This window comes from Mastigoproctus giganteus, chromosome 5 (assembly GCF_048544385.1).
Source record: "Mastigoproctus giganteus isolate SK-2022 chromosome 5, ASM4854438v1, whole genome shotgun sequence".
Taxonomy (NCBI): Eukaryota; Metazoa; Arthropoda; class Arachnida; order Uropygi; family Thelyphonidae; genus Mastigoproctus; species Mastigoproctus giganteus.
In genome coordinates, this window is record NC_143579.1 from 233,218,468 (window position 1) to 233,246,352 (window position 27,885).

Below are 27,885 nucleotides of genomic sequence, written 5' to 3' on the forward strand. Positions count from 1 at the left end.
GTACTTACTTTATGATATATGCTGAGAGACACTTCACCCTACGGGAAGATTATCACCCCTTCCTGACCTTGACAGTGGTCGCAGACGGTAAAGACAGCAATGAGTAAGCAAATTCTTCCAAGCTGTAGGAATGGCAAGCTTCTGCAGCAGAAAGGTGCCTGATTCGATTTAACTAACAGGATTGTTGGAAGCGTTAGAAGGTACAGAACTTGAAGATTTTGACCTCGGAAGACATAAAGACACTTGGCTGTTGCCCGGTACACGTGTAAAACTAATCGTTAACTTATATTTAAAAAACACAACCGATTATTAGGAGCACTTGAAACAACTATGCCGAGTTCGTGCACACACAATGATCCTCCTCGTTTTCTAAAAAATGATTTAAACTTCAATTAATGGAAACATGTCTTCTTACACAGGACCACTTTTTTTTTCCTGTTAGCACTTTGTTTTTAACCTTGGGATTAGAAATAAAGAATAAAAAGCAGAACACTACTCTTATTGCCCCACCTTTGTAAATGGAAGGCAATAGCACCCCTTCCCCACTTACAAAAGGTATGGCACGTCAAGAGCAGGAGCGGATTAAGGTGGGTTGAGGCCCCAGGCACAGAAGAAAATATTGGGCCCCTTAAAAAAAGAGACAGGGAAAATAAAAATACATGTTAACCATTTTTTTAAATAAATAAAAAATATTATGTACTATTAGTGTTTTATTTCCAATAAAGTTTGAATATAATATATGTATATAATATAATTAATAATAGCATAATAATAATAAAAGTTTTGAACATATTAGTTGAACTAATATGTTCAACTATTGGGGTTTTGCGTGGGCCCTTCAGAAGTCGGGGCCCAGGGCGCGCCCGCCGTTAAATCCACCTCTGCTCAAGTGCAACCCAAAACTGTGACTGAACCTGTGATTCCCAACCTGTTATTCTTACGGAGCATGTGTGTTAGTCACTATTCGACTCTGCTGGGAATTTAAAGCGTGCCATTCGGAGCCTGTGTTGGATCTCCCTCCACCCCCCCCCCCTCCCGATGTCTATAAAAGATTTACTATATTCCCAGTAAGAAAAAAAAAAAGTTTTTTTTAATTGCAGTTAACGTTAATTTTAATTTCCTGCACTTATAGCCACAATATTTCCACACACGCATTTCCTGATTTGAAAGCTAAGAATTTTATTATTTCATTTAAGGTAGTGGCGAAAATGGCGCTGCTATAAGCACAGCAAACTAATTAGCAACAGTAAAAGAAATAATTTAAAATTATTTCTTAAAAGAAAATACAATAAATCTTTTACACCACATCGGAGGTGTAGTCCAACACACACAACCTCCGAATTTTAAGTTCCCAGCATAGAGAAGGGCAAATTATTATTATCGGTCAATTCAATAAACACTCCTGTACAGAAATTATCTAGGAGGGTTGCTATTACATATATCCAACAACATTTATTAGAGAACAACAGAATAAATATCTCAAGATTCGACAAAAGTACATACATAGTACATTAACAATTGCAAAATATTACACATATATAGAAAAATTTCAAAATTGCATAGTCTTTTACCTTAAGAATTTAATCTCAGTCTTTCTGTTGACCAAAACTATTTTGGTCATAACTATTTTATGAGTTCATGGGCACTTTAAGTCTTTTGCTACGAGTACTCTACTTTCTTGAATTGCGTTCTTCACTATATTTGTAGTTTAGTAAACAAATCCGCTGCAATGAGCTTCCTGTAAGTCCTCTCCGGGTCTATTCTGAAGTCTCTAAAGGGACTTCGGAGTATTGGCAGGAAACAACCGCCTTAATCCATCCGTGTTATGGAGAGCACAACGGAGACAATGAGGGTAGTGGATGTGGGCTCCAGGGCGTGGCCTGACTACAAGATTTTCAATTTGAGGGGCATCCAAACTCCCTGTCAGAAGTTGTGCTAGAGTGCAGATATTATATAACATGACCCTCTGAATCCACGGATCTACCTGTAAGTTTGTATATAATATGGATTTTGATATTGTAAATGGCTTCGTGGCATTCCTGTTCAACCACCGAAGCACCCACTGAAGAATAAAGGGATACAGGCATAATACATTTTCGGATATATTGGGTTACTAGTTGCTGGTTTGAATCCCAGTTACGTCTGTCTTACAGCCCATATGGTAGCAAGAGTTTTTGATCTGGTATTCTGCAAATGCCTTCGGAAGGCGAGTCACTCCTAGGCCGGTGACTGAGTTGACTTTCTTAACCTGTACACCATTAACAGATAGTTCGAATTGATTCTTTATCTGCAAATTTCAGCGGCTGAAGACAAGGTACCTGCGATGTGATCTGATTAAGGTGTATAACGCCTTGAATGGGTTGAGCACGCTGAATTTTGATGGGATTCTTCCGCTTGCTCAGATTACGAACGTGAGGGGCCATAAATTCAAATCGAGGAAAGACAGTTGCAGAATAGATACGCGGAAATTTACCTTTAACCAGTGGGTGGTTAATTGCTCGAACAAACTTCAATCTATCGTTATGGAAGCTGATAGCTTTAAAAAAAGTCAAGGAGAAACTGGACAAAATTTTAGAGAATTGTTTTTTTTACTATCTTTTTTTTTTTTTTTTTTTTTTAACTATCAATAATACTATCTTCTTATTAGTTATTGCCAGTTATGCTGACTTGTCACAGTTTAGCCATAAACCTATTTTAGACAAGTATGACTGAGTTCATAAAGCTTAGCATTGGCATGGTTATTGACGTCTAACACAGAGCTCTCGTTAGAGACAAAATATTTTATATCGTCGGCATATGAAATAAAAATTATGCGCTAGAAAATGTTCCAGGGCGGCAGCGAACAGGAAAGCTGATAAAACACCTCCCTGGGGGATGCCTACACGGAAGGAATTCTTGATGTTGTACAATTGGTGCCTTGGCTTCAAAATGGTCTTGATGATCTGTAATAGCTTTCCTTCAATGCGAAAATAATCTTTCAATATATTTTCGAGTGGAGGTAACGATACATTATCAAAAACTGCCTTAATGTCAAGAAATATCAATTTGAGCCTTTTCATTTAAAACTTTTTGCCCTCTGAAGAGGATCTCCATCAAATGGAGACCCTCTGTACAACGGTATTGAGGTTTTTTTTGGCGCAAGCCTCACAAAGTAGTGATTCCACCTCGGGGGCGGGGGGGGTACTCCATCTTTTAGGATGTTTCGGAATATGTGCAACAACACATCGGCAATGCATATTCTTAATATAAATACAGGGAACCCGTCAGGGCCAATCGTAGATTTGTTTTTTTTTTTTTTTTTTTTGATTTGGTAGTTGTTGGCGCATCGGCTTCTGTGGCCATATTGCACCTCCCAAGGTTTTTTGCAGTACTTTTGATCCAAGCCCGAGGCGGGAATCGAACCCGCGACCTTTGGGTTGCCGGGCAGGTACTTTACCCACTCGGCTAGCCCGGTCGGCTGTAGATTTGTTAGGCAAGGAATTAATAGCATTGATGAGATCTTCTCTAGAAATAGTGACATTGGATAAAGCATTCCCACAGACGCTGCCTCTCACTAAAATATGTTGTGCCATGTCCTCCAGCTGACATTCTTTTGACATTTTTTGATTTACCTTCAACTGGCTGCCTTTCGAAGCACTCCTCAGCCCAGTGTCTGAATGTGGTTTCTTTTTCAAGAAATGGCTCTTTTTTCTTGTAGTCCGTGAGGTGTTCATTAATTCCTGATTTTTTGCCTTTTGCTTGGCTACAAACGCCTGTTTTAAATACTTGAACTACAGTTTAGTCTTGTCGGTGTCCCTTACCTCTTTTGAGACCCCCAAGTCAGCAATAAATAAGAGCTCTTTCTCAATCAAGTTGGTAGCTTCTTCCACCAAATAGTAATTGAAAACGAAAAAAACTTTAAAGTATAAAAACTTTAAATTCTTCCTAAATTATTAAAAGTACGTCGGAAAGTATAGAGATGGGCAAATAGAAATGAGCAACACGCATGCTCCGTTAAAAAAAACAAGTTACAGCCGAAGCGCTCCAAAGTGTCATACACTGATGGCGCTATCTTGCAACAATCCTTCCCAAGTTGAATTCATGCCCCCACATGTGTGTGTGTGTGTGTAGTCTCAATGTAGTCTTTTTTTTGCTGAAGCTGTATAAAGCTTGCTTTCTTGACACTACTAATACTAATGGCTAACATTCAGCTTACTCAATCCATTCAAGGCTTGAAACACAATCGGATCTCCCCGCAGGTGCCTGGGCTCAAGACGCTGCATTTGCAGAACTGGAACCTTTCATCCTTCCTAAAATGAGGCCTCCAGACTTTAGGGGCCGGATTTACATATAAACTAAACAAGCTACAGCTTAGGGCTTCACATTTACAAGGGGCCTTGGTTCATCTTAAAAATTCCTTTTTAATATTTTCACAGTTGAACTGCAAGAGAGAAGGGCCTAATATATGCTTAGGATCACAACGTTTAAATCCGGCCCTGCTTTTAGCACTCAAGATGCGACCTAACCATGGCCTTATACAAGGGGATAATCACCTTATCCCTGCTGGCAGTTTCTGTATACCACTGACAAAACACCATGAGCTGTCATGGCAGCATGTCTGCACTGCTCAGAAAAGTAAAGGATTAACTATTATGGATAATTGCGAACAATCCACTCTTTTACATTGAAAACGTATTTTTTTTTTTTTTTAATCAAACCACTGATGCAGTTCATGGGCAGCATGGTGCCCTTCTTATTTTTTTAAAATTTAAGAAACGAATTAGGTAATAATTAGTTATGATTTGTTAGGCAAGGAATGCGACCTAACCATGGTGATACTATTAGTTCTTGCCTATCTTTCCTCTAATAACATTTTGCAAGAGTTAGTGTAAGGTTTTCTAAAACTTAAAGCTAACTCTACAGACGCCTTCTCAAATAATTGTTCTGGGAGGTTTCAATCTTCCCAAAACAAAGTCCATCAGAAACCAAGATAGTTGTACAAAGAATCTTAATATCATTAATGCATACAACTTAAAACCTGGGGGAGTAATGTATTGGATCTTTGTTAATGGGGGAATTAAAAAATATTGTCACTGGTGGATTTATTCCATCAGATCACAAGCAGTGATGTCTAATATTCATGCAGATAATTTAGGTATTAGAGACAGTCCACAAGTTTTCGTAAAACTCATTGAGGTGAATAAAAGTTAAGCTTGGTATCAGTCACCAGTTTTGTTGATATTATCACACAGATATCATTGCTTTCTACAGCATTACTTAAATATCCAGTACGGTTCAATGCAGATATCAAAAGGTAAATTAAAACTCAAAAGAAAACAGATAAAACAAATTATCCCTGAACTAAAGAAAACACGTGGAATCCTTAATCTCCAAAAAAATAGACCATTCTAGAACTATATAAATTCTAGTAGGCAAATCAAACCTCTTGTGATAACAGCTATAAATTACAAATCAGTCCAAATCTTTTTACACCCAATGAAGTAGTTATTGAATCTTTTTGCAGGTTATAAATCTATTTTTAGCTTAGATCCAGATGATACCACAAATTATCCCTATTGCGTAACTCATGAAGACAGTATGTTTAACATTGAAATAGAAGGTTACGATCTAACATGGTCTTGAATCATTTGCTCCATCATTATGCATGGGGTCCAAACGGCATTCCACTTATTTTGGGAGGCTCTGTATAGACCAAATAACTCCATTGTCTTATATTTTCAAGAAATCGCTAACAGACTGTTTAATGATTCACCATACCTACATAAGGGCGACTCAGACTTGCAAATAATTATCATCCAATCGCTCCTTAAGTTTTGCAAAATTATTAGATGCAATAGTGCATAGTAAATTATCTATTTTCAACGTCACTTTCACTCTAGGGGATCAGTGGTGATGTACCTCCATAATATGAGATGGATTAATTTCGTAGCAACCTAGTTTACTCATTGCTAGGTATTAAAAAGAGTTATTGTCAAAACCTGTACAATAACCCTAAATAATTGCATTTGTGACACTTACTCGTTTCCCCTAAATGATATTAAAATAAATTTTTAAAAATCTAACAGCCTCTGTCCTTGGCAGGATTTGAACTCGGACCTTTCCAATTAGATTGGATGAAAACTGAACAATACCATAGGACTTATGTACAAGTAATCAAAGAACACGATATGACACGAATACATCTTTTTAGAGGGTCAGGGCAAAAAGCTCAGTCCAAAACTTTAAGGTATTCATTTACGTAAAGTCTAAGAATATTTGATTCTTACCTGTAGTGACATTTCCATTTCTTTCAGCAATTACCTCATATGGCGCTGACGAATTCTGTGGTTCGAATGGCTCATCGGCGTCCCTAGACTTCCTGTGATAGGGCAACATGCGTTTACATACAGTATCGCCTTTTGGTGCTCCACTGGGATATCCAGAGCACAAAGGAACCAGAAAAATGATTAGATGGAGCAATAAAGTTGTTTCCATCAGGGAAGTACTTCTACACATGTTGATCTAATCTGGAAAAAAATATAATAATAATCATTAAAATTATCGAAATCAATGCTTTTAGAAAAAGTCAGTAGTACACATTGCATTAATTTCGGGCATGTTCAGTTATCAAATAAAGTAGATCAACGGTCAATGAAGTGACTCAGACCAGTATAACGAAAGCGTGAGTTACATAAGTTAGTTGTCCTCGCCATGCCCATAGAACCAAGCTGACTGATTGTACGAGTAATGTTGTATTGCCATATGACACATTGCTGACTTCCGCACATCTATTATGAACCATCCTTCAACTCGAATTTATGCCCACTCGTGTGTAGTCTCAGTAAGTGGAAGAATGCCATTAACGTTCAACTTCAATCCATTCAAAGCTTTAAACACCTGAAGCAGATCTCACCGTAGGTGCCTAGTCTCGAGATGCTGCAATTTGAACTGAAGCCTCTCTAGGTAAGAGCATACTTTTGTTCCCTTCACCAATGGTTGCTCTTCTCTGCACCCATTCCAGCAGATTTACATCCTTCCTAAAGTGAAACTTCCAAACCTGTATACAGTACTCAGGATGCGGCCTACTCATGACCATGTACAAAAGGATAATCACCTCCTTATCCCTTGTAGCAAAGTTAGTGTATATCATTGACAAACTCCATGAATTTTTCTGGCAGTATGTTTACACTGTTCAGAGAATTTCAAGTCTGACTGCATGGAATCTGAAAAGAGCTGACAGGAAGAAAATTGAGGTATTTGAAATGTGGTGTTACAGAAGAATACTGCGTATTTCTTACTTAGATCGAAGAACAAATGAGTGGGTATTGAATAAAATTGGCAGGCCTAAAATTCTTCTTCATAGCATCAACAAAAAGAAAACAAGTTCTTTGGTCATGTAGTAAGAAGGGAAAACTTTCTGTTGAAGAATATAATGGAAGGAAAAATCGAGGGGAAGAGGTAGAGGTGGATGGATGGGATCAGTGAACTTCTGGGCATGACACTTTGCGATGCCGCTTGTAGCGCACATGATCGATGCAATTGGAGGAATTTGTTGGTAGCCACAACAGCTCCTCGGGGAGTTATGTGAGTGCAGGAGGAATCAGCTCTTGAGACTGACTAAGTTAGCCACGGACTGAAAAGTAGCCTATAAAAGTTGCTCGACGAGTTAGTGACGATATTCGAACGCTGGCCTTCTCCACTCGAGATGGTGAGGACAGTGATTAACCACTGTTACCACTAAAAACAGAACAGTAATAAATAATCATTTTATTTAGTTTTATATTTAAATATTAGAATTATGCAAGGAATGAAAGTTTCAAAACGGTGCAAATTCATCCATGTGGAAAAAAAAAAAAAAAAAAACTATCGAATTACTAAATAAGATATTGATTTAGTTGACCAACTATCTCGGTAATCTTCCGGGGTTGTCCTCAAGGTTCCGTATTAGGGCCCTTTATTTGGAACATTGTTTTGCAGAACTAGCAAAGCAACGTTCCAAACAAAAATTCAGTATGTTTGCCGATTCCAAAGTAGTTGGATTTGCTGATGACCTGACCATTATCGTTTCAGATAGATCCCACTATTATCGAGGATAAGGCTTAATTGTATGTTATCGGGCCTTTTTAGCTGGTATCCATCGGTTCCAACCAAAACGATGTTTTAAGTTCAAGTTTGATCTCAGAAGACCACCACAAGTTCGATTAAGTTGTATTCTTTTCTGATAAATTTTATGCGAATGAGCACTCTTGTTACTGAGATTAAATATAGATTGAGTTTTTACCCCGCATCTTGCTCGCCTTAGTTCCAAGGTTAATTATTTTTCTAGTTCAATCATTCGAATCTCACGTTCTGAATGGGTTCTTTTTCATAAAACCCTTTTTACTACCATGTAGTTCATCTTCCCATTGCTGTCTATGCCACAGGAGTATGATTTCAGAGGACAGTCAACTCCAAATTCCAGCCCACACTTATTTCTATCCAGCACTATGCTGCGTTACATTAACCGTGTTTGCAGGACCGTTTCAAATGTTGCCCTTCATGTTTTCGCTGGTGCTGTCCCTCTTCACTTATTTCTTATTTACCGCGCCTGTGCTATCGTGTCAATAAATTGATACCCACTAAAATATTAGGTAGTGAGCTAAATTTGGCCATAGATCTTAAAAGTGGATAAAAGATGCTTCAATGAAATTCTTAACATATCACAGAGAAGGTGAGACACTACTTCTGTGGTTGCTGCTACTAAAAAATTACCTGATGTAACCTTGCTTGAAAAAAAAAATAATATTTGTTCTCTTTCGGATTGGAACTCTTATTACGGGTCATGGAACTCTCAACAAAAAATTACATCAACTTGGACTGCACAAGTCGGACCTTTGTTTCTGCAGTGGTAAGGAGAACTGGTCTCACCTGCTCATCTAATGTGAAATCTATGAAGATCATAGAACTATCCTATAAACTGTTGTCCCAGATCTTTCTCCTGAGCATGAAGATGTTCCTTCAATCCAAACAAATCCCTCCTGCTGTGTTTTCCGCCAGAAATCTGTATCCTGCATACTCATTATCAATAATCTAATTAGTGCTATGCACATAGGTAATTGTACTCTCTCACCACATGAGTTTTTTTTCCCCTTCTCTGGAGGGAGCTTCCAGAGAATTACTTCACCCACTGGTTTAGCACTACTTGCTGCGGGCGAAAAAAGCCTGATGTACAGCAGACAGAATTACTGGACCTGGCCCACCTTCCCATGGTGTGGAAGAGTACCCAGAATCATCTCTCCAGGTGACTGACGCTTCTGGTTAGCCAAGTGGCCAGAATAACATGACAATGTACAACCCACACTAATCACAAATCTGGTCCTTTTTAAGCGGTAATGTTCTTCAGAGATACATGGAATTCATGAGGAAGTTTGCCTTTAGCCTGCTAGTAGTTGATTGCTGGAACAGACTTCCATATTTTGTTGTGGAAGTTGATAACTTAAATTCAAGGAAGAACTGGACAAGTCTCTCAGACAGTGAATGCTCTGATGGATACAGTCAGTGGCATAACCAGGGCAGGTACATTGTACCCACCTGACCCCGAAATCTGGTATTGTAGCGCTTTTTTAGAAAGCAAATGGCGCCTTTTTTGTGAATGTACTTGCTGACAAAAATTCTGGCTGATTCAAAATCATCTAAGTTTTATTTGATCAGGTTATGAAATGTTGTGCCAGAAAGTGTTGACTTATAGGGGTGTGGAAGCTAGAAAAATAAATGGGTTTTCACAACTTTTCAGTGTTCCTTGTATAAGAGACTGAATAAAATAACCAACTTTTGTTTGAATTTTAAATAACCAACGCATATAAACATCCTTTCGTTGCTGTGCGCTACCTGTAGATGAGATGACCTGCTAGTCACGTGTACTGCAGCCAACAGGCGAATGTCCTGATTTGAATTTTTCCCACTTCTCTTCAAAAGGTGAACAGTCCTAGTAGAAACAGTACTTATTGAGTTCGGGACTCAGTTATATTATTCATATAATAAAATCAGACTATGGGGAAGGGGATGCACTATGCTAAAAAAAATGGGTTCAGTCACAATCTGCATGATACAGCAATATGCAGGAATGAAGAAAATGTAAACAAAAAATGAAAAGAAGAATAGGGTGCCCTGCTGCACGTCGAATGTGGGCTTCGTATTACGGAACTGCTGCGACTATTAACCTATTTTAGAAAGACACGTGCACTGCCGGGGTTCGTATATTGTGGAAGGGTTACCATAGCTACAGGTCGTTTATAAAAACATTGCACATGTGTTTGTGCTTAGGCCTCATTAATGCTGACATTATGAGCGTTGGAGTAGGGGGAGGAAGAAGAGGGGTATTTGCGTCGTCCTGGGTTTTAGCCAACGCTACGTTTAGATTACTAACAGCTTTTACTAGAGAGAGACGCCGGTATCATAAAAGATGTGTCCATCCCCTCCCCACCCACTAGAAAAGCTCTGGAAACGCTCTTGGTGACATTATAGATAGTATAACAGCCCATCAGTATAATTAGTGTCCGAGAAACTAAAGTGGCTAGACAACGCTTTTAGCTGTTATAAATATTAAAAATAGTTGGACGAGTTAACCATTAATCTGCATTATTCTCCATTGACTTAATTTACAAGTTGTGTTGCACTTTTAAATTCTTTTCTGCTAAACCTAGAAGTATTTCCTGCGTCACCTGTAGAAAGGAAAAATGATGCAAATGTGAAGATGTGCTCCACCCTAATCCTCAGTGTGATATTACTTCAGTCAGTGGGGTAAGCATTTTCTGGCAAGCTTAAATAAGACAACTACTATCAACTCAATGCAGAATTAAATAATTCCCATCACCTACTGAAAGAAATCAGATCCAAACTGATCCAGCTACAAGAACAACATACAATGGTATTCTGCTGGATCCCAGCTTATTGTGAAATATTTGGAAATGAAAAGGCAGATCAAGGAGCAAAACAAATTCAAATGTTATTGATGTGAAGATCCATGTTCAAGACTACAAAACCATTATACGAAAAGAGTACTCACAATGGAAAAATATGGCAAGAGCATAGCAAAAATAACATGGAAATTAATGTCCAGGCATCTTTCTGAACTTCCATCACCAGAAAAGAAGTGGTTATTTCCAGAGCACGCATTGAACACGCTCATAAGTCTTTACTTTCTCAGAAGCGAAGACTCTCCACAGCAAGTAATGTGACTTCTATTGTCAACAGGAAAGGCTACAAATATTCCTATAAAGAAGCCTATAACAGTGAACACCATGGGAAGTGAAGCAAACCTAGATGAATTCTTCCTTCTAAAGAAAAGGATGTTCGCTTACCTCTAAAAAAACTATCTCCTGCTGAGATTGCCCTCCAACTACCTTGAAATGAAAGTTTTTATTGCAATAACATTGTAGTTTACCCTCCACAAAATTAAAACAAAAGAATCACCTCAATTGTATAAATAATGCAATTGAAGCCAATGGAGGCTGACGACACTTGCAAAAGGTAACAGAAAGGCCAACTCATGGTTGTTGATTGTGGTGGCTTCCAAGCTGTTTATCCGAGCGCCTTGGTACGCCGCTAATAGTCTTAACTCCAAGTGCGACTCCATTGACTGATGTTTGGAAACCAACTGGGTGTAATGTAAACAAATTCTCTCCCTCTGCACTAGCCATTATTCCTGTCTCCAATGCCTACGGTAGAAAAAGTGTGTTAAAGAAGATTGGACTGGACAAAAAAGAAATATAAACTGTAAAATTTTATTGTACCAAACCGCGTTATCTAAAATTTGCTCTTGGAGAGGAAAATTCGTTCCCAGCAGAACATAAATATCTTTGTCATGGTGACGACATAAGAGTACAAATCGATATTGGGGACGAAAATAGTAAATACAGAGCCAAAGTTCCGAATGATTTTAAACAGGAATTACGTAACGAATGGACCGATCAGCGAAATCAATAAACTTCCGCATATGCAAGAGGTAGACAAGGAAAATGTGTGTCAGTGCAAGTCTAATACGCAGGCTAGACCTGCTATTTGTCTGACTGGTGTTTACAGGGTTAGACACCTGCTAGACAGATTTATTACAATCACATTGCACACATTGTGTGCGCTCTCTAGCTGAGCTTTTTCTCAAAAATTTTGCTTGATTGGAGATGCCAGTTTTTCAACATAAAAGGATAAAAATACTGAATTTTGCATTCCTCTTTCTGTATAACCATAACCTGTCTTATGGCTATGCAAAATCTTATAATAGACAGGGGTCCAAAATAACTACTTCCTTGTCTTCCATGACCATGTAATGATGTGTATTTGTTAGTTTATTGTAGGGGTTTAAAGCATATTAGGTCATATTGCACTGTATATAATGCGTGTTGTGCTGTGGTCGATTTGCTCTTTGCTGAACAAAAAACGATTTTCCAGAGGGGAAAAAACCATGGTAGCCTCGGCTGAGACCGACTAACTCAGTCACGTTGTGAAAAAAATTAAAGGGTTCCTCATGTCATCGACAGGATTCGAACTCGGGTCTTTTCCTCTCGATGTGGGAAGGACAGCGATTCTACCAACTGTGCTACTTAAGTGGGAGTTCCCCCCAACAGTACATGAATCTTAAGTGTCCAAACATCCATAAGGCTCACTTGCATTGTTTCACGATCCATAACTGAAGACTAACTGAACACTTTCAAGGCTTCATATATACAGGATAGACGGTCTATGCTAGCGCTATGTCTAATGGAAGTTCATACTCGCTTGAGGGCCAGTTGTTGAAAAGATAAAAGATCTATAATTTATCGTGAGCATTCGCAAACGCTAGAGAATTACAAATGTGTTATATTAAACAGGCTTGACAATCTCAAAGAGAACGTTTAAACACGCAACACTCTTTCGTTAGGCTGTCGTAGCTGATCAAACGGAGATAGGGGCTTGTTTGGGGATTTATTAGGCGCATCGGCAACTATGGCCAGGGTGCGCTAGATACAGAGGCACACTAATTTGAACAACCGTCGTTCAAGCCAACATTACTACTAAATATGGTGCTACTCTTCTATTATATATCTTGTGAACTCCTCTGATCTTATGTGGTCATCCCGGAATATAAACAAAAAACTATTCATATGCGAAGTACGAGGAGAGTTTGAAAAGTTCGTATGAAGAGTTTATTTGTGAAGGGGGCCATGTTGAAAAGTAACATGGCCCTTGAAAAAGTAACATGATCCTTGCAAAGCCATGCAAAGGACAGGTTTGCGAGCAGGCGCTTTGTTCTTCTAGAACAAGACTCCTTGACTGAGTTTTCCTAGGCGTTGGTCTTTGATATTTTCATGCAAACTCCTCACAAAGTATGCATAATATGCACCTGAAACTGACCTTTCTGAAGGTCAATTCACTAACAGCACTCCATCAGCATTCTAAAAAAAACCGATGTCGTCACATTGCCATCAGAAGGAGTCGACTTAGCTTTCTTTGTTGGGAGAGAAGAGCTGCGTTTCCACTTTTTGGACTGCTTTGTTTCTGGCTGAAAGTAATAAATCAAACGTTCCTTGCAAGGAAATTTGCTGGATCTCTTCAAAACGATCCAAGTATTTACTTGACTTGGCAAGTCTTGTGCTTTTTATCTGTTTTTCATAGCGAGAACCTCTGTTATTAAGTGGTAGATACGTTCAGATGAGATTCCTAAAATGATGGCAATGTACAGAACTGTCATTTGTTGATCACTCATCACCATATCATGCACACTGTCAACTGGAGTGATGGCGGTTATAGGTCTCCCACAGAGTGGGAGATCTTCCAGGTTCTCCCTCCCTTGTTTAAATTCTGCTGTCCACTTCTTAACCATGGAATAGGAGAGAGAATCCTCCCCCAATGTTGTAGCCATATCTTCATGAATTACCTTTGGTATAGTCCTTTCCCCCCAAATATTGGATGACGCACGGTACGCACACGTTATTGAAACTGCGTGAAACTTAGGTTACTGGTTGAACTTTAAGCACAGAAAATTAACACCATACTACTACCATTTCACATTTAGGCCATGAACTTTTCAAATCCTTCTCGTAGCACAAGTCTTTCGGATATCATCACCATAAAGATCGATGAAATTCGAATTCCATTAGTTCAACCTGAAAAGAAACTTCCGTCAAAGTAATGGAAATACCACGAATCACCGCCCACAAATTTCTCTAGGTGGTAAAATGACAGGGTTACATTTATGTCAATCAGCCATTAATGAATGGTTATAGCACAGTTGTCTTGGTGAAATCGATAAGTCTTCCTGGTTCCATATATGGGGATATATCGAATATTAATCCACACTATTCGGATGTATCCTACAACCTACATTTTCTCTGCACTGAAATTAATGCAACTTTATGAAAATGGTGAACTTATTGGTGTTTACTTCAGTTCATCCAAAGTACGTGGGTTGTTTGTCTAACCTTTATTCTTAGCTGCACCCAAAGGTAACAAAAGTTATCTATTCTTCTGAGATTGAACCCACATTATCGCACTAATAAATTGCTGACTTGCTTTTGCTATTAATGGGGTACAATTTTTTCTGCGAAGCACCCAGTGCTCCTTAATTTTACTTAGTGTGAACTTCGGTTCTCTCCTGTAGGCAAGTAGAAATCGAACCCCAGTTAGCAACTGAAAAAAAAAAGTTATAGCAAATCTTCCTATACAGATTAACCCTTTCTGCTTGAAGTAATTTTAACTGGATGTATCTAAGCCTACAACAGCGCCCTTCTAACCGAATTTTAATAAGTGGGGGGTCAGTTTATTGATTACATCCAATTTGTTGCTGGAATCATTTCTTGTATACATTTTCATGAACATAGAATTAACAGTCATTTTGATGTCATATGTAACGACATCAAAATGACTGTACGGTCATGTATAATTCAAGTGAAACAACAAATGGCGAATCATTGAGTGATTCACCACTTATCGCAGACCAAATGACAGTTCTTTTTAATTTCTTTTTTTATACCACAAACTACATTTCATAGATATTGTACTAGTGGAAGCGTGACCCAACAAAAGTATTGTAGAAGCAGTCCCTTGATAATAGAAGGGACTGCTTCTACAGGGATGGGATACACTTAAATAGAAAGGGTGCAAGAATATTTGCTGATACTATCGAGGCAGTGTTAGGTGGGTCGGAAAACTGCTAGCTTGGGGGGGGGCGATACAAGGACATAGATTAACAGTAGCCACTGGCAGAGGTGAAAGTGATTCTTGCACTGCTTCTATTCGAATGAGCAGAAGCCTGGAAAACAAGATGCAGGGGATTTTAGAGACTTCTGGGAGTCATTCCGGTACACGTAAACACATGGGTTGTGTTAGGGTAGCTAAGAAAAAGAACAGGTGCATGTATACTTGCGTGTACACCAATGCTAGGAGTTTAGTAAATAAATTTGATGAATTTGAGGTATTGCTCAAAACATCAAAGGCAGATATTGTGGGGATTTCAGAGACGTGGTGTTACAGATATAAGGAATGCAGAACTGGAATTTGGGGAGTACGTCTACAGAAAGGATAGGAAGGGAAGAGGGGGTTATGCTATTAGTTAAGAAACACAAAATCCAAGGAAGTGAAGCCAGTCGACATCGCTGGACAGTGCAGTGTCGAGTCAGTTTGGTGTGACATAAGCATTGGGAGATCAAAATTGAGAGTAGGAATGTGTTATAGGCCTAATGACTAATAAGAAACTGTATAGGAAAATAAAGTGGGCCAGTAAATCAGAGAGTCTTATAATGGGAGATTTTAATTTCCCATATGTTGACTGGAATTTGTGGGTTGGTCACTCACACACTAGCAAGGATTTTGTGGATTTATTCGATGATTGTTTTCTACATCAGCATGTTCGGGAGGCAACTAGAGGGAGTAATACTCTTGATCTGATTATCAGTAGTCATTCTCCATGCATTAAGAATCTGTAGGGAAAGGAACCACTGGTTGGCAGTGACCACAGTGTGCTGAAGTGGAATTTACTCAAAGAGGTAACCAAAGGGGTAAAGGGAAGGGTTATTGCTTTCGTAAAGGCGACTACGATTGTCTGAGACAGTACTTAAATTCTATACAGGGGGACGAACTGATGATGTTACCAACAGCAAATTCAAAATGGGAAGCATTCAAAGAACTTATCTTGGAAGCTAGTAGGCTTTACATACCAACTAAGAAATATTGTTCAAGGTTTAGGCCTAAATGGATGTCAGATGAACTAGTGAGACATATGGCAGAGAAGAAAAATGCTTGGGATACATATAAATTAACACGTGACACAGAAGCCTATGATACATATAAGTTGATCTGTAACCAAGTTACAAAGGAGGTTAGGCAGGCGAAGGCAGATTTCGATAAATTTTGGCAAGGATGCAAAGAAAAACAGCAAAGAGTTCTTTACTTATGTAAACTCTAGAAGGAAGGGGCTGAATCAGATTGGCCCACTTGATATCGATGGGTCAGCTGTTGATGATCCTGCTCAGTTAGCTAACAAACTAAATGAATATTTTGCATCGACATTCGCACATGAGTTATTCAGCGAGGGGAATGCCAGAGGTGTATTCAACCCTGGCAGTAAGCTAGATAATCTTGTAATAACTGAGAGTAAAGTGGAGGAGAAATTGTTGAAGATAAACACAAGAAAGGCACCTGGGGTGGATGGGATCTATCCAGTTATATTAAAGGAGGCGGCAAAGGAAGTAAGCAAACTTAGCCATAATTATGAGAGCTTTCTTGGACTCAGGCGAAGAACATAGACTGGAGATGTGCAAATGTGACCCCAATTCACAAAGGATGATCAAAGACTGACAAGTAATTATAGACTTGTGAGTTTAACTTCTGTTCCAGGAAAATTGAACGAACGAACAGGTGAAATGGGAGTGGTTTTTTTTTTTTTTTCTGGCTGATGCTGCATAAGCTTGCATCATATGCCTCTACAAATGCTAAGTAGGGAAGGAACTTGGATGAAAATGGTCAAATATTTCAAGTTAGAAAGGCGATTCACTTAAATTTGTTTGTCATCCTGGTGGATACTTCGAATGATATCCCTAAGATTTTTCTTTTAATTAAGGAGAATTTGTCTAACGTCATCGTATTTGTCCCTACATTTGTTCATCCTCTCCAACACTGTCTAGTTTTTCCTTGAATTTGCTCAAACTGCCCACTAACACAACACCAAATGGAAGTTTGTTCCCCAATTAACAATTGGTTGGCTGAAAGAATCACTGCCGCGCATCCAGTTTGAATTTATGTCCCATCACGTGTATAATCTGGGCAAGTGGAAGGATGTCATTAGTATTCAAGCCATTCGAAATCTTAAACACCTCACTCAGATCTCCACAATTCCAAATGCCTAATTTCACATGTTTAAATTTCAGAAATTTGTCTTTCTTGGTAAGATACCCTTTTGTTCCCCTCACTCATCTTGAGGTCTTCGCTTCACCCTGGATGCTAACAGATTCACATTATTCCTAAAATAAGCTTCCAGACCTGTATGTAGTACCTAAGATGTGACCTAACCATTTCATTATACAGTAGAATAAATGCCTCCTTATCCCTGCTAACAATTACTGTATAACATTGATAAAACCCTATTAGCTGTCCTAGCAGCCCGTTTGCACTGCTCAGAGAACTTAATTTCAGACCGCACAATTTCCCTGGATGTTTTTTCCTTCTTCATTACCTTGAGCGTAGTACCAAACAGTTTTCTGGATTACTGCTACCCATAAGCAGTACCTTACATTTGTTAAAACTTCAATTGCCACTTCATCACATCTGCCTATTGTCGATCAGTCAATCTAAATTATGACAAGGACAGTATATTAATAAATGTACTCTTGTGTAGTTACTCCACCACTTAAGTATACCCTAATTAGTATTATAAAACATCCTGCCAAACTTCGTCAGTATCATTAATAAATATCGAAAACGGGCCCAGCACTGAACCCAGGAACTCCACTAATAACATTAGTACAAGGCTAGCATTGCCCGTTGATAGCAGATGTCTTCTTTAGAACCTTATATACAGCCAAATTTAAAATTTCATTGGTTGTCGTGAAACATTTCAAAACGATCAACAAATTAACTGTTATAGTTATTGGGAAGTTACTCCACAACTTAAGCTCAAGGAGAAGAGACAGCAGGTAAAGCAAACAGTTGTAAGAATCTGATCAAAAAAAACTGTTGGGGTCGTATTGGATTAGGGCCAAGAATGCGGGGTCCTGATGTGACAAACTGCGTGTGCTGCAAGACCGGTTCGTAGGTTGTCAAGAGTGAACTTGGGGGAAATCCCAAGAAACCCTATTCCAGTAATTAGTTTTAAAATGGTAAACATCTACCTTTTCTTTGGTCCTATGTTGGGCAATCACTTACCAACAAACTCAACTGGCGATGCCTGCTGTTACAATTCAATGCACCACAATTCGAAGTGTGGACTCTTCCCCACTTTTAAAAAAAAACTGATCATGTAAAAGTACAGGATTGCCAAAATCAAATTAAAGTTGCACACTTTGAGAAGTTGTTGACCTAAGGAACCAGTTGCATTAAAATCAACATGATTCACTTCTACTTTAAAGGCAGTTGTCCTCTGCATTTAGAAGTTAATCACTGATAAAAATTTCTCATTAAACGAAGACTCAATTGCCACAATTTCCCCACATTTTTGAAACTGTCCTTATTTTCGACAAGCTGGTGGACGTCCACTTCTTGAGTCATTGCGAACATGATCACGTCCACCTTTGAACCTCTTATACCATTTACACTCATTGGTACGACAAGTTTTCATGACCATAAACAGTTTTTAACACTTAATGCACTTCTGTTGAAGATTTTCCCGGCTTAAAGCAGAATTTGACATTGGTTCATTGCTCCATTGAAAAAATCGTGATACGAAATGGTAACGCCACCAACGAAACTTGTTGTTACTTGTAACCTGTCAGCCTACTGGATAATCTCTGTACCATCTGTTGGAAGTTTCAATTATTTTTTAAGTCACAGCAACAGTTCGGGAACTTTATTGCCACACCTCGTATATAATCCGAAAAATGGCAACTTAGTTTAATGAACTGTAAAGTTATGCATTTGGGGTACAAAAATCTAGGGTGTTACACATAAGCTAGTGGGGAAAGGAACTAAAAGTGGTTCAAGATGAAAGACTTTTTTTTCCAATCTGACATGAGATTTTCATCCAGGCTCTATAATCATTGGCAGAACACGACGTGCCTATGATTTATAGAACCTTTGCTAGTGAGGTGAACGCCATTATCCCTCTATAGAAGAGGATGGTAAAACCGCATTTGGAATATTCAGGTCTAGAAACATACCTAGAAGAAAATCAGCTGAATACATATTCTAAAAGTATGACAAGAAATGAGATTCGAACTGGAGAACCAGGTTATTTCTATAGTAACTCTTATCTTTAAGGAATTAAAAAAAAAATCTAAATGTCACTATAAGGGGATGCTGACGCACAAAGTGATGCCAATAAGAGAGATTGGTACATTGGAGCACCAACTGCTTAGTGTGTCCACCATATTCCAATGTAGGCGTTGTTTACAGCGCTGAGTCGAAAATAACATAATCAAGACAAGAGTTTCCGGGAGAAGGAACCATGCAATCCTCCTCTGAGATCGACTCAACGACATTATGAAAAAAAAAAAAAAAAAAAAAAAACAATTCCTCGCGTCATTGACATGATTCGAACTCAGGTTTCTTCCACTGTGGAGAGGACGCTGATTATATCGACTGTGCACCTACGAGGGCTAGATTAATGTAAAACATGAGCCTCACCGGCCAAAAACGAACCAACCAATTCTCGTCCTGCTCAATGTTCACAAAATGTTCAAGGTTAGATTTACCGAGGTACAGTTGCTCCAGGTTTGGAGGTAGCAGAGGGGGAGCAGTGAATCTGCAGTAAAACTGGAATCAGTGTTGATGTAAGGCCCACAAGGATTTATTTTACAGCCTTTAAAGAGATAGCGCCAGGGCACTAGACTACATAAATCCATCATTGCTTTTGAATGTCCTGTCATACCAATAAATCTTGTACTACCATCCGCTGCATAGTCTTGATTTTATAAGGATACTGGTGTAATGCATTCTGTAGTGCTTACCATTCCTGATTGGCGTTAACTAAACGAGCACTGGCTGGTCCATCTTAATGAAACTCTTCAATATCAAGGATTCACCTTCTATCCTTGGCGCAACTCTTGTAAGGCATGTCTTTCATGTAACCGTATGGAGTTACACAGAAATTTTAAGGGCATAACTTGCGAAACACTAAAGGCACAAACATATTTTAAGGTACGAGTTATACTCCAAAACAAGTAGCAATTTTCCACTCAGTAGAATCCTTACTGAAAAATAAAAAAAATTGACGAGATCAACTTAATTACATCCTCTGAGAAGCCAGGGATCTTAGTTGAAGACGTTTCTTGAAAACATTTGTAGAAATATCTTGAAGGGCTTTAAAGTTACTGGCACACTCAACAAGAATATTGACGTTTTCTTCCGATAACTCTGGAACAAGACCAACTAAAGTACACCTGCAATGGGTCTTAATGGGTTTTCACTTAAGACCAAGCTTTGTTGCCTTGATTCTGTTAAGTAATCGGTATTGATCTCGTTCGGCCTCACTTCTTTTCGAATGAAACATCGTAAAGCAACTGTCAGACTCCGTCTTGGTTGGACAAACATGATTAATGGGGGGGGGGAAATCAACGACTGATACCTTTTAAGCAACCTACACTCTCCTCCCCTTTGAGGACACTACACGGTAGTGCCCTTGCGTTGATGTTCGAAACTAAAAGTCGATTCCATAAGAAGACTCAACTTGCACAGTACATTCCTCTTGTACTAGTTGTAATCGATTTAAAATTTTGCAAGAATTTTTTTTTGAGAAGCTTGTGAGCTGTTTATTTTGGAACACCCTGTATATACTCGTATTCTTGCCGTGTTATTTAAATTTTTATAAATGATTTTATTTTATTTTTTACGGACTTTATTGCCAACAACAGCTCTTTTGTACGGATTGAGCAAGAATTGAAATACGGTTGGCAATCCTGGTCTTCCCCACTTCCGGTTATCAATTGATTTTGCGTCTTATCTTAATGACGCATCCTTGTTACTATTACAAGGTTACGACTGGCTAATGCAGCAAGCAGAGAATTTGGTGTTGCTCAATCTATCAACTTAACTCTGTCCTTGAGGATGTCACAGTGGTTTTAATCACTGCCCTCCCTTCAGAAATACTTGGGTTCAAATCCCGTCAATGACACGAGGAATTTGAGGGGATTTTTCATGCTGTGGCCGAGTTAGTTAGTCTCAGACGGGATAATGTTTTCCTCCTGGAAATTTTTTCATCCAGGAAAACCAGACCGACCAGAGAACAAAATTTATGGAGATAAACCACGAGTGGCACTAATGATTTATTTAAATCCATTTAACTCTTAATATTATATAAGAGCGCAAGTACTAAGATATATCGGTAGGCTACATGAATGGAAAAGAGTGCTTCTAGTTCAACATAAAATGACTTAGGAACAATAAAAAACTAAGAGAAAAAATAAAATAAACAAACCATATTTGTCTCTTATGTTTAGGTTCCTGGACTTACAGCTACAGTAATGCCGAAGTGCTCAATGCCTTGGTTGTCCTTCCTGTTATAACCAGTTATATTTGAATAAATGTAGCAGTCATTAATATGATCCAGAGATTCCCTTCACACCATGGGAATGGTAAATAACTTTATCACATATCCACAATTGCAAGCCCTCCACACGTGTCCGTCACACTTCACGGGGGCAACTTTTATCTTATAATGGAAACATTGATATGAAAGGAGTACTTTTTGTAATGGCTGTATTACGTATTTATTTAGTTATGTTTATTTAGAGGTGATATGAAATGGTACATGAAGAACACGACCGGACTGAATTCCAAAGTGGTCAAATTATTGGCGCACGTTTCAGGGGCATCTGTGATTTGTTTAATGTGGCCATACTAACTGGATCGAAAGTGATGTCGGCCTTCATCAATTATGAAAACAAAATCTGATAGGACGAATTATGGCAGAAAAATCGAAGTTGACTCAAACAGACCATCGGACACTGAAAAGGATTGTAGCTCGAAAACTTCAACGAGTTTCAGCAATCCTTCGTAAAGCTGAAATTTATGGCAGAGTTGCTATTGACAAGCCACTCGTTACTGATGATAAAGCTAGAAAGCGGATGCAATGGTGTGAGGAGCACAAAAACCGGACACTTGGTGATGGGACATGTGCTTTTCAGACGAATCATCATTCACACTATTTCCAACATCAAGGAGAGTTTACCTTTAGCGAATGTCAGAGGAAGCGCATCATCCCGACTGTTTGTGTCAACCGCAGACATGGAAGGTCAATGCCAATAATATCTTTATATTCTTTAGGCCCTATCATCACCTTGAACAGGCGAATTAACGCCACTGATTAGCTTGATATTCTGAGCAACCAGAATATCATAGTAATCATTGGTGTCAACATTGCTTTCCATAAAATGGTCCATTATACAGCTAGATGAGTCCAATCTTCGTTTGAGGAGCATGAAAATGAGGCTAAGCATCTCCCTTAGTCTGCACAATCACCAGCCTTAAGCGTTATTGGGCCATTGTGGACATACTTGGAGAGGAGAGGAGAGCGAGAAGCAATTTCCTCCAACTTTATCACTAAAGGAGTTTAAAATTTCTTTATGAAGAATGATTCAATATTCTTAAGAAAAATTTAAGGTTTGAATTTTATTCCAAGTATAATGCAAGCTGTTTTAAAAGCAAAGGTTGCCCCAACACCATATTAATGCATACCTGTAACTCTTATTACAGGTGTTTCCATTGTTTTGTCCGGCCCTGTAGGTATTAGTTGGCAAGTCTCATCAGACAACAACTGAATGCGAAGAAATACTTTGCAGGTTTATAGCTATCTGACTTGCAGGTCTCGATTTTTAGAATTAAACACTGTAACTATACCCTTAAACACCATGAATTTTGGAAAGATCTGTACATGCCAGTGTTATTATTTCCATTAGTCTAAATAGCTCTTAACTATTACCACTGTTGTTCTGGGCGGTAGTATTTGCATCATATTTATTCTCAACATCAATTAAGCTTAATTAATTCCACCTAAATAAAGTACCATAAACTCAATGAAAATTTAAAGCAATGTTCTCTACCAAATTCAGATAACACGCAATCCATTACTAGCTCTTCATATATCATCAATTTTTAACTGAGAACGACGACTGTTAAACATTATGCAACTATTTCAGAAACATTCACATAGGCTGGTAATTCTCGATAAAACGAATGAAATATTTGCCCTCACCTTTTTCCAAAATGTACTTTCTGGCTGTTGAGGATGGCAGTATTTGTGCTGCATCATGTTTCGCTCATGATTTTTTCCATTTTTATACACAATTTGTACTTAGCATTTCAAATAAGACATTGCACAACAACATTAAATATACAGAGTTCCAAAGTAGAATTCAGTATTTCAAGAGTCCCTCAAGAAAATAAAATTAAACATTTTTGTCTAATTTTTGTCTATTTAGCCATTTCAAGGATTACTTCCATTTAACTTGGGGCTACATTTTCTAGTTAAAAAATGCAAATTCTTCATCCAGACTTGTCAGAACAGTACTAGTTTCCTTGGCTATATCTCACAAGAGATGAATGTTGGGTGTTTCAGTAAAAATCATCACCAAGCAAAAAAAAAGTTTCATTTACAGAATTTCCAAGATTAAGACTATGCTGATAATGTTTTTCTACAAAACAAGATGGAAGCCATAGAATACAGCACTAACCTGAAGAGTCAATACTGCTTTCTATCTATAGGTGCTTCAAGGACTATTGGCATTTCCCAGATAAGGCTGCAATATCAAGAGAGGCAATTGGTTCTTATTCCACGAACATGTCCCCGCCCATTTCGCACTTGCTGCAAATGCCATTTCTGACGAAACATGGCATTGTACAGATCAATCTTCCACCCTGTTCTCCCAGTCTAGCACCATTTCCAAAAACAAAAATTACACGCTCCATCTATCCCAGTTTGGGAAAGTGGCAAGGGTCAGCGCACTCGGTGTGCAATGAATAGGCCTCTCCCTGGGGATGCATCCTTAATGATCAATGCGGGTCCCAGCGCCAGGTAAGTATCCCAGTCTAGCACCAGGACATCTTCCTCTTTCCACGATGAACCCTTAAAAGGAAAAATTGAGGAATGGGCAGGGACATGTACATCTCTTTGGAGGTCTTCGCCGACTCCTTTCAGAAACTTTAAGAAAGGTGTAACAAGTCCATTCAATCAGGTGGTGATTACTTTGAATAAAAATAAAACCATTTTTGAGCTTCACTTTTCCTTCTTTTTATTGCACCAGTCCAGAACTATTGCCACAACTCATAACAGACTATCCATGAATATATTGTGATTGAAGCACTGGATACTATCAGTTTCCGTCTCCTGATTGGAACGAATGGCAATATAGAGGATGCGTAGAAACGAAATGTTCTCAGTTTGTGCATAAAAGCAGTCACTTTTAATAATTTATTAAAATTACACCACAGCAATTGTCATGGCAACTGCGAGTCAAGTCGACGCAGACTATGATAAAATTTGCGTACAAGTGCGCAGAACACGTATACGGCAATTTATATCAGCACCCCTCTTTCATCTTTCCCCTCCTAGTACATGTATATTCAATTGAATATACATGTACTCTCCTAGTACATGTATATTCAAGAGTATATGTATATACTCTTGTTTTTCCCACTCTACAAATTTGTACTATTCAAGAGTGGAAAAACTCTTGCCCTCTCAGTTCTCCCCTGAGCCACAGCACTCCCATTAGCTTGAGCTTTTACTTTGCTGCTCTGGTCTGAGTCATGATTTCGATTAAATTTCAATTTCATGGTTTATGAACCATGCCAGAGCCAAACTTTGCGTGTATTTAAAGACAAATATTGCGATACAATGGTAAAATATTTGATTGCGTACGTTAGGATATTCAACCTATTGAAAAATGGAGATATCCATTTTATTTTCCTTTCTAATCTGTGCAGTTAACATCTCCATTTCTTCAATAGGTTGCGTGCTATCCGCGCCTAGGAAAACTACGACCATGAACCATCAACAGAATTTCTGTCAAACAGGAGTCATGCCCAGGATGGTGTGGGAGAGGTTAATGGGGTACAGCTGCAAGAAATTTGGAAATGCACCCGCAACTCAAAAACGGATCCTCAATTACTTAGGACCTTGCTCTAAATATAACCTTGCAGCTGAAGGCGAGTTCTTATAGTCACCTTGAGGGGCGGTTTTGTTTTGTTTTTTTTTTAAATTAGAGTAGCGAAATGACACTGACAAATCATTTGTGGTTTTATGGTTTCCATTGTACGTGTCTGGTCCCTATAGACCAATTATATGCTATTTTAATTTTATAGTTTCGATCATTTGTTTTCCAGATAGTACAAGTTTCCACAGGCACTTTTGGGGAGTATCCAAATCCGAGGCACTTGTTAAGCCAGGCACCCAGCTGGAGAGAGAGGAAGCGGTGGGAAAAGGGGGGGGGGAGCTCGCTAACAAATGTTACACCTGGAGATTGCGCGCGCTACCAACGAAGTGTGTCAAGTATTCGATTGTGTATTATCTGCGCATAATTACCTTCTTGTACAGCATAAACTACCGACATACCAGGACAATACTGTAGCCTTTAATAGTCCAAGGAGGTAAACTTGAACCAAGCCCCTTAAACTAACACGCCTCTGATCCTTGACCCACGTCCATACGAAGCCAGAAAGCAGGTCATGTTAGGGTCGCACCAAGATAATGTAGCAGGTGGACAGAGCAAGCTACAGCCAACATGAACTTGTTCAGCTGCAACTGAACAAGTTTTTCCGCTTGTACATTGGGTGGTTTTGTTTGGCGATGTACTTGAAAGTCGGGGGGGGGGGGCGGCAGAGATCTTTCTCCCAAGTTCCACTAATTTTTATATCACATTTTAAAACCTCTTGCATTTCTCTGTTTAAAGATTTGAAATCGTTTAATTCAGATTTTTAGCTATCAAACTAAGGTGGGAGTTTAATTTCACCCATCTCAGGAATCCTCTCGCACCACAGCCTCCTGAAATATTTGAGTACTGTTTCTCCATCTAAGTCTACTTCATCTCAACAAAATTAAATTATGGTCACAAACAACATTAGGAATTCATTTCTGTCCTTTTTGAACACAAAAATCAACAGATATGCATTCTGGTATGAAGACTGTCTTCAAGAGTATCCACAGGCACAATCATTATTGACAACATTAACGCCAAGAACAAAATTATCTTCCACTGTTTGCAGAACAGTATTAGTTTCCAAAATGTATTCTGACTTACTGATTCATGGATGCAGATAGAGAGGTGAAGAAATAAATCCCTCCAAAGAATAAAGGACTAAGATCACCTGGATAGTTAAAAAGCCAATTTACTGTATTAAGTAATTTTGCAAGTTATCACATCCACTTAACATTGGCAACGTTTCTGGATTCTACCTTTAATCACGAATGGATGTATTCTTTACAGATTAGACCACCATGGCAGCTATGCCAGAAGCAACACAAACGAAACCCATGCTTGATCATTCATGAAAGTTTCTTAGAAATTATCCCCCCCTCCCATCACTCACGCGTGCCAAGGCTCCTACACAAAAGGCAGCTTTCAAAATAACTTTCTGGTAACTGTCAAGTAGAAGAACCCAACTGAACTATTTAAGTATACCTCTTAAAAATTTAAGAGTATTAGAAGCAATTTTAAGTGGCCAGCCAATTATATCCACTTGAGGAAAGGAACGCAATATTACAGCAACCACATCTTGGTTTTATTGTCAGAAAACTAAACACAGACTCCATTTTCTTTTAACTTAATAGTTTCAATAACAACTTACCTTATTCTGCTCAAAGAGTATATCCTGTGTACTCGGCACTAGTCTTGCGCACAACTATCACCACACACACAAACAGGTCTATCACTAACCCACACGTTGTGGCTTCCCCGAAGGGTAATTTGTGTTAGTAAAAGCGACCCCTATTGAAGCAGCATTTCCGGAAAAAGCGCTGATCTCATGGAACGCACACAAAAAGACAGGATATGAGGACACAACACAACTTTTAAGCTCTTCAAATTTCACGCGCTGAAATCTGTAAGAGATTTTTCCACCAGGGAGCACTACAATCAACAGCAGACGTTTATCCTTGTGCGTTCCGAACAATGTAATGTATGAAGGAGCACGCGCTGAGCAGGTCGCTGCTAGCGCTCCTAGCGGATAGAATGTTGATGGCAAGCTGTAATGATTCATAGCGAAGTATGTGGGAGGTATGACGAGTGGTGTGTAGCATTTTGATCGCCATTTGTCAAGTTTGAAGGTAAGGAAGGAACTGTTGCAATACGTGAGGGGAATTAACTCCTCCCCCCTAACTACAGTTTCCTTTTCCCACCCACTAAGAGGAATTGTTGCAAAAGAAAAACTATGCTAACACTTCATTTAACCATTCTCCTTTGCATCATTTGCCTTTACACCCAGGGCACTCCTGATGTGGTTCTAATACTGGGCCCTGAGTTTTCGAAAAAAATGTTACACATTTCAAAAGACATGAAAAAAAAAAAAAAAAAAAAAAACAGAAAGAGGGCCCATTTATCCCCAAAACAAAAATGGGTTTAGTATTATAAATTGCAATAGATGTTGGATCAAAAATAATTTTTTATGAATTAGTTCAATAATGTCTTAGGGCACGGATGCACATATTTTTTGGCAAACGTTTGGGGCCCCTTTCTATTAGGGCCGGGTACTAAACAACCTATTCAAAAGATAGCAATCGTACCTTTATATACTTTACCTTTAACCCAGGGC

The 27,885-nt window shown here is 38.7% G+C and overlaps 1 protein-coding gene and 1 pseudogene across 1 annotated transcript in view; both read right to left on the reverse strand.

Annotated features, from left to right (window-relative positions):
• Positions 1 to 27,227, reverse strand: part of LOC150086278 (ferric reductase 1) — a 94,364-nt gene extending 67,137 nt beyond the window's left edge. Inside the window, exons 1-2 of the mRNA XM_090373805.1 lie at positions 26,923 to 27,227; positions 6,267 to 6,506 (exon numbers count right to left, since the gene is read on the reverse strand). Of these exons, the coding sequence (XP_090229931.1) occupies positions 6,267 to 6,495 (229 nt within the window). The 5' untranslated portion in view covers positions 6,496 to 6,506; positions 26,923 to 27,227. The remainder of the gene's footprint in view (positions 1 to 6,266; positions 6,507 to 26,922) is intronic.
• Positions 24,008 to 24,159, reverse strand: LOC150086279 (U1 spliceosomal RNA; annotated as a pseudogene).
• Positions 27,228 to 27,885: the final 658 nt, after the last annotated feature.